Source organism: Dysidea avara, chromosome 14 (assembly GCF_963678975.1).
Source record: "Dysidea avara chromosome 14, odDysAvar1.4, whole genome shotgun sequence".
NCBI classification, from domain to species: Eukaryota; Metazoa; Porifera; class Demospongiae; order Dictyoceratida; family Dysideidae; genus Dysidea; species Dysidea avara.
The window spans coordinates 2,072,314-2,083,837 of NC_089285.1; the positions used below are offsets into that span (position 1 = coordinate 2,072,314).

Sequence of the window (11,524 nt, forward strand, 5' to 3'; positions counted from 1 at the left end):
ACTAAGAAAAGAGTCCTAAAGGGTTGAAACCAGATTTTATGTCTTCAGAAGATTCAGCAACAGAGATGAAGAGGAGACTAATGAACGTGGGAGTGGAAGTGATGATGAAATTCCAAGGAGAAAACCAGCAAAAAAAATTTGATATGCTGTAGACTTTCATGGCGTAATCGAGAGTGTCAAGATATGATGGATAGCCTTGACAGAAAACTACACCAAAAGAGAACAGCCCATGGAAAAGCCACGAGTTTAAAAGCTGGAATGGATGGAAATTCGACTAGGCCCAAGCCAGATCATTTTCCAGAGTGGGAAACAGAATTATTTGACTGATACTGATGACTTTAACACATGTACTGTATGACTTAGTGTCATTTTGTATCATATATCAAAATACAATGACAATGTTCATAATTACAAATAAGTGAATTTATTACATACGTGGCTTGCCTGCGGCTCATCTGTACAATTGATGCGCTTCACATGTGTCCTGCAATGCATGCAAATTTTATACTATATTTACAGCAGTGTTGCATATAATCACAACGTGATGGGTAGAGTAGCTAAGTGCTGATTACTTCCAACATGGATAGACCAGATTATGTGGGTCAACACAGTAGGGAAGGAATTGGAGCAGAGCGTCTGGAATCCAAAAGGCATTCTGTATCCACAGGTACGTATAGCAGAGAAGCCCTACATTGTGAAACAAAGTGGTACATAGATGGTGCATATATAATAGTGGTGCATGTTATAATAGTATATCTATGGTACCCTAGCTAAAGCCCACAAAATCACAGCCAACTGAGATTAGTCGTATATAGGTACCAGTACTGTGATGGGCTCAGTGAGGGGGTAGCCTCGTACAGTCTCTGCCTCCAGTGCCTAACTGGTACAGCAGATAAAAGCAAAAACAGCTATCCACTTAGCTTACTTGGCAATGAAGCTACACAGAATTGCATTTACAATTATGAAACACTTGGAATTTTGTTCAGTCAAATATTACATAGCTAGCTATTATTGTGCCAACAAATGAGGCTTGAGAACTAAATCCCATGCACTGTTTGGTGATTTTGTGTTTCTCAACAGCACCCACCCACATGTATTTTTGGTACCACAAGTATTTTCCATCATTATAGCCATCATTCATTTGCTTGTGAGACCCGCCCGCTCGCACTCTACTTTTAATGTATAGTGGCCTTATTGCAAAGACTTCTATGTAGGTTTCAGCCTCAAAATTATTTGCAGATCTAATCTCCAGAAGTGAGTAAATTTTCAATAGTTTCATTTGAGAAGTATGCCTCTAACTCCCTAGCGAGTGTACACATTACTTTTTAAGGAGTTATCAGTCCTACACCTACTTTGTCATCAGCAAAACTGTTTTAATGTTGATGGCCTGATGCTACCATTATATGAAAGATATTACTAACTAGAACCTGAGTCAGCCACCCCTTTGATATGTTGTTATGGCTCTTAAACATGCTCTTAATAATATGGGTATGTTTTGTCTAACAGATATAGTAGAGCTTGGCAGATACATGCAGTGTTAAAAAGGAAAGAAAAGTACAGTGTATTGTCGACTTATGAAACAGCACAAAGAAGACAAAGCATCAGTTTGTCAGGAATGCTTTAGGAATGGTGCCTTTGTTACACACTGTAGACTGGTATGTGGTCATGATGCCTTGCCTGCTCAGAATCCGCCAGGTAGCCAGCCACAAGAAGCAATTTCCATCCTGTGTACATAGCCTGCAGAGCCTGAAGGTCAATAACTCTGAATATAGTGCTCTGGATTTCTTGATCCTTACACTGAAAATGCCTGGAGTTTATGGCTACAGAACTATTGCTCTCAAAGTGGGATCCAGTTCAAGATTTCTACAGGCAAAAACCAGAACAAGAGGCCAGTTTACACTAGTGCCTTAATCCAGCTTAAATCGGTTCTAAAACCTTACAAGTTCTAGTGTAAACACAGTCCAATATGGTTTGAGGTGGCTTCAAACTAGTTTAGCTAAACCACCTTGGCAGGTAGTTTGAAGCCACTTAAAACCAATTCAAATAGTAGTGTAAACAGGTGACAGCTGTCAATCCAGTTTAACTATGGCTACTCGAGGTTTATCGTGGACCAACAGTGAAGTAAAAGTGTTAATTGCAATGATGAAGCCAGAAGAAACAAAACTGTCTTTGAGAAGGTAGCTTGTAAAATGGCAGAATTAGGCGGGACATTGGAAACAGTGGAAATTGAAAACTGAAACTGAAAAACTAAAATTGGTCAAACCTTCATATTAACAGGTACCTCTTAACAAAGACCACCTGGAAAACTGAAATTGGTCAAAACTTCATAATTATAGTAAAAATAATGCTATTAACAGGTACCCCTTGTCAAATACCACCTCTACAATAAGACCAGCCCTAAAATTGGTCAAAACTTCATATAAACAGATACCTCTTGTCAAATACTACCTCTACAATAAAGACCACCTTTACAATAAGACCTGCCCTATTCAGTATATAATTACAGCCTGTACTCATAATGCCATTAAAAAGACCACTTCTTTAGTGACCATGCATTTCAAGTAGTGCAGTAAAAATACTAGCTAGAAGCTAGCAGTAAAGTTAATCAGTGTAACGACAGCTACAGGATTGCACAAAAGGACAAGTATACATACCTTACCATGCCAAGTCCTAAAGTTTTTGACTACTCCAACCACTAGCTATAAATCACAAATCCATTATCACATCTAATGTATTCAGTATTATGCATACATAATAACTGCTCCATTTTCATTTGTGATCAGTTTAACTGAGCTGGAAGTAGCCCAGTCAGTATTGATCTCAGATATACCAGTTCTCTGACAAAAGAAACTTTTCTACCTATATAGCCCTCATAATATACACGTCTGCTTTGTATGCACCATGCTAGGCAAATAAATGTGTACCCACGCAGCACTACCATAAGCAACTATCTGTTAACTTAAATGTCAAACATAATTTAATGCCACATGTGATAGAATACTCATGTACACTATTATAGTTATGTACAAAAAAAAACACAAGTCTAGTATATCTGCAGTCTTGATACTGAAAATTACACATCACTATGTATTACAAGAACTGCAGTATCAAAACTTATAACAAAACTCGTAAGAAGTACAATAAAGTATGCATCATTACATAGCAATAAAACCCACAACATTTACAACAAAAAAAACTCATATGACCAAAGCAACACATGAAAATCTAAACAGCAACACTAAGCAATACTTTTAGTTTTAAGTGTATTTTTTCTTGCTTTAAATATTCAAGTTGATGCCAAACTGCCTTTTTATATGTTTAAAGTGAACATCGTTTAATTTAGCTTTTGTTTCTCTTGAAATTTTTAACTCAGTTTTGGGGTCAAAGTTGGAAACTCTGACTCATCTTAAATAAGCATGATGGTATACATTACGTAAATCATGTGACCACTGCATCAGTCCTGTATGGGGATTTTCAAACATTACATACTCCTTGTGCTGTAAACAAATATCATCAGGCGCTGGGTGTGGGGTACCAGCTTCAGTAGGCATATTTCGTATACCACATCCACCACATCTTGATATGTTACCTTTTACAAACACAATCCAGAAAGGGTTTCTTGGCTGGCTATGACTTTGGTGTAGCTGACTTGACTGTGGCTGACTTTGGTGCAGTGGACTTGAATTGTGTTGGACTAGTGGAGAGAATGGTGCGTAAACAATTGGTGAGTATGGCATAGAAACATTTGTTGCAGATGGGAACATAGTTTGCTGTTGTACCACAGGTAGTGTGGACATCGGTGTCATAGGTAGTTGCTGTGGAGCACAAAAAAAATTAGCTGCAGAGGATGGAATCAATGGTGGTGGCAAAAGTAATTGTTGCTGCAGTTCATTAACGTCATGAGTATCAGGCACATCTGTACACGAAGATAAGATAAGTGGATGAGACGTATCTACTATAGCACTATCAGGGGATACTAATGGTGGTGGAGATTGCTGCTGTGCTGATGATAAATTTCCTACAGGTTCAGGTGATAATAAAGAGTCTTCTTTAGAAGCTGGTGTCACTCGATACTTGCGTTTCTGATTACTGTCTTGTAAAATCTCTTTGATTAGCTTAGTGGACTTCTTCTGAGAAGCTTTACGATGAGAATGACTTTTCTTGCCACTGTGTTGTGGCATACCAACACTGGCAAGCTTTGAAAAATTTACAGGTTTTTTTTTTTGCTGAAACCATTTTACAAATTTCTCTAGTTGGTTAGTTTTATAGGCAACTGAAATGCAGTGGACACAAACTTTGCTGCACTTGAAAACTCCACAGGCCTGTTCACATACAATTTGGCCACTCTTGTGAATCTGCACAAATATGGAGATTTCCGTTTGTAATCTGTGCTTGCAACAAGCCACTGAGATGAGTCATCACAACCCGGTGATGGACAAATGCTTGTTTCATGTTTTAATGTAATGGTTGTTTCTTTCCATACCTTTTCAGCTAGATATGCAGGCAAGGGAAGCTGGAAAAAGACAGTTTTAAGCTCTGAAGACAGTGGAGTGATACCATGAGGAAGATCCACTTCACTGTTACCTTCAACATCTTCCACAAGACCAGCTGAAAAAAAATGTTGATAACTCTTTCTCTTTGGTTTTCTGACATCTGAAAAAATTTACGGCTTTCCACCCCTAAGTGTTGATAATCACTGGCCATTCTATATTCACCTAGATTAGCTACAGCCCTTTGGATTTCTTTTTTTTGAGAGATCACCATGGTTTTCATTGAAGCGATAAACTGTGGAAGCTCTTGAGCTTTTTATTCATTTTGATGCTTGATTACTCTATTCTGTGATTCGACGACATCATTTGTGTAGAAAGGATCTGGTGGATTTCCCAAACCAGCTTTAACACGAAGCTGTTTGATCATGGTTTCTTTAATTTCACTTTTGCAATTCTTTACAAACCATTGGAAAAACAGTGGTGGATCATTATACAATTTCTCTCTTTCATTCCAAATTTTTTCAAGGCTTAATAATATCCCTTCAAAGTCATTATCACACTCTGCATCTATTAATCCATCCTCTGCATTTGTTGGATCACCAAAGATATCTCGCAGAAACTCTACTTGCATGTGTTTAGGTATACCATACTCACGGAGCCTGGATTCTAAATTTCCTTTAAAGTGTAAGAAACACCGAAGATGAAAAGCATTTTCAAATACAGTTGAAAATGCAGATGACAAGGCCTTTTCGCCATCTGTTCCAAATGAAACAAGCCTACGGAGAGATGGTTTGAGTCCAACCAAAACAGATGCAAAAAATGGTAAGTCTCAAATTTTTTTTGCTGGTGTATGAATATGGGCCCCATCATGACGGGGTGACTTCCATTTGAATTCTTTAGCATCAAATGCCGATATGTTGTAACCGTGACATAGAAATCACCTAGATTAAAGGTTGGATCGATACTTAAAACTGTACTGTTTGTCTGTAGTACAAAATCTTTCTACATCATCAAGTGACCAGTTGAAAGTTAACACAGTCATAGGTTCAGGTGCTCCAGAGACAAGTCGCACGAAAGCATCTCCAGGTTTACCACCTTCACTCTCCTTGCACATAAGCATCACTGAAAACAATGGATCTTTCTTTTTGGTAAACAATGATGTTCCCACCGTTTCTTCTGTTCGCCTTCTCATATCAGCTGCTTGCTGCCTATTCCTTGGCACTGATCCAGCACATGAAGCCTTTAATAGATAGTCATCATTGGTTGATTCACACACAGCGAACTTGGCAGTCAAATTAGTTGAAACTCTTCTTAGTTTGAGAAGAGTACTAGGCATTGTGCGGACAAAACTATCAGGCTTCTTAGAATTACCATGAGGGCGGGGAGTTACGGAATGCTCTTTTCCGTCAAAGCAGTACTGTACTAGTGCAAGATTTAGAATATCTTCTTCATGATCTAAAAAACAAAATAGCAGATTAACGCATTTAGAAAACAGTAATTTAGTGTTAATATAATCTATTCAAACTAATGAAGGCCAGAGAAGTAGTAATGATATACACGCAAAACATATGGCAGCTTCCCATGTAAATTTTCCTGACAAGTGAAGTGAATTTAAATATTTAGAGGTACACCAACATAAATATAATATTAGCATCACTACAAATATAGTGATATTGGTTAATAATAGCTAACTTTTAGCATATATGTTACTAAATTACTATAATTGCCCAGCTTATTGTTGACTTTCCAGCAGTGTGGGTAAAGCAAAAACCTTGGAGCAAGGCTTCAAGAACTGAGTATATAGAATCCAATTTTCTTCTTTACACAGACCACCATATGTGACTGGATTTTGGAAAATCATCACCCTTCTGGGCACATTGTTGATTCAGAGAAAAACATATTTTAATAATTGAAAGCTTTGTTACTCACCAGCCTTGGCAGCTACACACATGGATATTTCAACAAAGATGGAGCAATTCACAAACTTTAAGAGCAACTAGTGGCCAAGGTAATCCTTGTAGAGTTTCCCACCATTTTAGATAGGTTTTTCCACCAGTGTTGCTGTATCACAAGTGCTCAAAAAGAGGTGGAGGGTGGGGGGTGGCAGGACGGGCAAGAGATAGACTACAAAATGGACGAGAATGGTAATTGAAGGCACCAGACCACAAAACAGCCCATCAGAGGCAGGAAATAGACTGAAATCTCACAAAAACAGACATACACCACACATTCAGCTCCCTGCTCGTCTGTCCAGAGTGTATGAACCCCCAAAGCACTTCCCTGTTGTTCACAGACCTGTGCAGATGTCTGGCGTGGTTATACAGGCCGCCAGAGAACAGTCCACCAAAAGCAGACCCGACAAGTTGAAGGTGAGTTTGATATGGAAATTGTTAGCCTGATAGTGCAGTAACTCCATGCTGGTGTTATTTCACTTTTGGCTTTTGCACCCATATGGTTGATTTTGCTAAAACCGGTCACATGTATGGTCAAATAGAGCACACATGCAGGAATAACTAGTACTTCATCACAAGGATTTTACTGTACAAGATAGTGGTGCCACACCTAAAGTAACTAATAAAATTACTTATGTACTGTTGACAGCAAAGTAACAGTTTTACTGCTCTACTTTCTCTGGATGGGAATACCTCTGCTGTATATAGTACCAGTTATCCAACCCTCCACTATCTGTACTCTTATTTATCCAAAATTGGAAATCACCGCTCTATTTGAGTATTTTGAATACAGATGTATGTTCTGTTAGAGTTTTCAACAATGCTCTGTATATAAATGTGTGGGCTTCAGTTCATTTATCCAAAAATTTTATCATTTCCTAAGGGCAGAGGGGTTTAGAATCCACTGTACATCAAACCACTTACACCTGATTTCATGGCAATCACACTACAAAGACTTTATAAATTACACAAAATGCACATGTGTGTACCTGCAAGAAAGGACACTGTTTTCTTTAAATCTTTACTGGTTTTATGTGAGAAATATTTTTTTGTTATGAAATAAAAGCTGGCATCTGCAGTAGGTGGTTTCTCTTTTCCATGTGTAGTAATGTAACCAGTAAAATCAACATCAATCCAAGATTTGTAGATACCATTGCAAATCCAGGACCCCATGTCATCACAGTAAAGATCTCTCATACTTTTTAACTTTGAAATATCCACAACAAAGGACGCATTGTTTTCAACATCAGTTGGTTGAATTTTTACAAATTTTGTCTTCACTTAGTTCAGGGTCCAACAAAATATTAATAATTTCTTGTGTATCGAATCTCGTCGAAGAACGAGAATAAACTGGCATCTTCTTATTTTGATGGTAAAAATCATTGATGGGAGCTTGCTGAACAGCTGAAACTGCTTTCCTGCATAAAAATAAGTGCACATGTAATATCTCTGAATGAAGGTAACACACAAACAGTGATCTAGGAGTGTATAGGGTATTCTATAGCACAAAACTCCTTCATAGAAACAGACTTTGAATACACAATGTTCTAACAGTGGGCCACAGTTAAAAGCAGAGCTCTAATACACCATACACCATCAACAGTAAAAATCAAGTCAATATTTCATTTTATCTCACTTTATGATACTAGTTGTATCAAAGCAGTATATGCATATAAACACAGTATATGAAAGCAGAACAATAGCATATTAAAGTCACCACAACATGTACCCTACTTTATTGGTGAATGTTTCATTTTCTTTATTTTCAAAAGTTCATAGCTTTCATCTTCAGAACTTGTGGCCCATCTAATAGATAAACACGCATAAAGAAATTATAGCAAGATAGATAAAGCAAATACTACATACCGTGTACGCTTATGAATGGGCTTGAGTTCACATTCTCCCTCACTACTGGATGGTTCATACCTGCATAAATATACTTTACAATTCTTTTCTTATGGATCTCATCCACATTGACATCACAACATAAAAAAGGTGGTGATAATGTGGTGACTTTGTACAGACTTGTGTTGGGAGAGATGGCATTTTACAATGACAATGTTAATAATATGCAGTAAGGGGCAAAATGAGGAATACACACCTACTTGTAAATGGGTGTGGTTCAGTGTATGCATACAAACAGCAATCCCAATAAGTGGACATGGCTCACAAAAGCTGGGCTACAATAGAACTAGACTATCGATGCATTAAAATACTTTCACATCACCAAACTAATTTATTTATTCATACACATGCCCAGATAATTACAAACCAGACCACACACAGATGACCTGGACAAAATGAAACCAACCCGGTTTCCTCTCTAGCACACTTACGTCAATAGAGACTGGTTCACTTTGAAACCACTTGTAGCTTCATCTGAATCAATAATCTCTATCACCTAAAAGAGTTCAACATATTTAATTGTTCAGCACACAAAATCGATCTCAGCACTGGTGCATGGGGATTTGCAACACATCTCTATTCTAGAGCAGTGGAGGCTGGACACGGCACATGTGAGCACATATGTTTGTATCGAAAGCCTTCAGCAAAGTTTTAACAACTAACACTCAAAAGTGCACTTCCAAGTTGGGCAATCTGCCCCATTCAACTCCAAGTCCATAAATTGCTGTTGAAATCGTAAGGGATCACATGTGGTGCAAGTTTGTCAGTTTAATCCATGAGTACAACTATAATATAGGACACCTCACATGCTAGTAGTTGAGCTAAATAGTTGTCAAAGAAAGTAATATGAACGCTACAATTGTCTCCAAACAAATTAAAATTAGGATGCCACCAGCCTGGCCTTTACGTAGAAAACAGGAACCTGAGTACTTCAATAAGAGTTCTGTTCCACATCACCAAAAACACAAAGTATAGTGGCATAGCTATTGTTTGTTAGTAGAGTTTATATCATGTCCAACCTCTTCTGGTCCCAGTGTAAGTACAGATTGTAACCACACCTACAGGGGTTGTAGCTACCAAACTACATAGGATACAAAAACAGCTTCTGTGTGGTGCCACATGCATGCCATGAGAATACATACCATAAAGTAAAAAACACCAACTATAGGCATGCAGGCCCAGGCAAGAAACAATCAATTGACTCATTTTTTGCCCTCACTAGCCTTGCAACTACTTTTGGGTTAGCAAATGAATCTTACATTTGCAGCAACCAACACTTATCAGCTTGCTGCTAGCTTTACTAAATGGATTTCTAAGCACACAGCTAAATTACTGAAAAGCTATTCAAACTGAGTACATCAACAATCTACCAAAGCTTATTGTACCATACTATCACTATACTCAGCTAGAACAAAAGATTTATACCCAGCAGACCTGCTGGTGATTGGTTCTAGTACCCTCCGTGTAGTGTTGTCAAAGTCTAGCTAGATGATTTTTCTCAAGCAATACCAATAACAAAATAATAAACAGCGCACACAACTTTGCTTCCGTCTCCACACTGTCGTGGCACTCTCTACTATCTACCCGACTATCTATGGTCGTGGCTTCCTCAGTACTTCAACCGCACTGTTACACATTTAAACCATAGGATAAACCTTGCCAATATATGTACCTCGTAGCTGTTCTCACACTCTGATTCCTCTGATTCCGTACACCCTGAAACCTCCGACTCATGCTCTGAATCCTCCGACTCGTGCTCTGACTCATCCATCGATACACCGTCACTGACCACCACGTTGTACAGCACAATCGGAAACTGTTTATTGATTGATAGATATTACAAGCTAAGTGTCTTCCGGTTTAAATAAGCGCCTTGCAGTTTAAAGCGCCTGAATTGCATCAGATTGTAGGGTAGTCTCGTGCCCAGCCGAGCTAGCGCTAATTGTGCATTAGCGCCAGCCCGGCCGGACACGAGACTAATTGCAGGGTAGAAGAGGTACAACAGTTGTACGGTATATCGCTCACGTGAGTGTACCTAGCAGCGGTAGTTGGGATACAAGAGGTGATACGGCACCCTGCGACAAGGCAGCTACATCACCGGTATCTTCTGGCACACATCATGGTAAGGCATTACGCATAGATTAAACGTTCAGTTTCAGTTTTTCAGTTTCAGTTTTTCAGTTTCCACTGTTTCCAATGTCCCGAATTAGGCTATGAAAGAGACTGGGAGCAATGTAGACAAAAGATTAAGAATCTGAAAACTGACTATAAAAAGATAAAAGACAACAACAGACAAACAGGAAAAGGTAGGAAAGAGTGGAAGCATTTTGATTTGCTTGACAAAATCATGCGTAAACGTGCTGCTATACAGCCACCAACTATATTTGAAAGCATGCAAGGGAGTAGTGGTAGCAGCACCGATGATGTCAGTATTGGCCAACAGAATGGTGATATGACACCAGGTGATGAAGTAGAGCGTTTGCTGTTTGATGACGATTTGACACAAGTTGATTATCCCACGCAATTAGAAGATGGTCTCACACAGGTTGATGATGACCAGATGCAAGTTAGTGATGATGATTTGACACAAGCTGATAGCCTTCTGACGCAAGATGCTGCTAACCCCACACAGGTTGATGATTCACCACACGGCAGTAATGATTTATGAAAGCAAGATGAAAGTTTAGATACACAATCTGACTCTACGCAACCCAAAAGCAAAATAACTGTTACAACTAAAAAATCTAAATTAAGCAAAAAGGGTGCTGCTATGGAAAAAGTGGTTGGAGGGATTGTTGACAAGTTTATTGCGCAGCAACAAGAAGCTGAAACTCGTTTTTTTAGCTTTGAAGAAAAAATGCGAAAGGAAGAAAGAAAGCATGAAGAGAGAATGATGAGAATGATGATGGGCATGGTGCAGTCATTCTCTATGCCAGTTGCACCTTCGCCACACACGTATTATTACAATTCACCACATGTGCACTATCAACAACAAACAGAAGGATGCCTCCCGATGAGAGACCCGAATTTGATTATTAGGAAAGATGATCATGTAAACACTTGTGAACAAAGTATGTAGCATGTGTGCTGATTTAGGGTTTATTCTATTTGTGTATTGTATAGTGTTTAAAGTGGATGCGATAAGACATAATTTTTTAATGCACTTCTTATAGTTTC

General features: G+C 38.5%; 1 protein-coding gene across 1 annotated transcript; it reads left to right on the plus strand.

The window, feature by feature from the left end:
• The first annotated feature begins 2,154 nt into the window (after window positions 1–2,154).
• LOC136244853 (uncharacterized) lies at window positions 2,155–11,149 on the plus strand. Its single transcript, XM_066036394.1, has 2 exons — window positions 2,155–2,202; window positions 10,558–11,149. Exons 1-2 carry the CDS (start codon window positions 2,190–2,192, stop codon window positions 11,013–11,015), a joined length of 471 nt encoding a protein of 156 aa, XP_065892466.1. The 5' UTR covers window positions 2,155–2,189; the 3' UTR covers window positions 11,016–11,149.
• The last annotated feature ends 375 nt before the right edge of the window (window positions 11,150–11,524 follow it).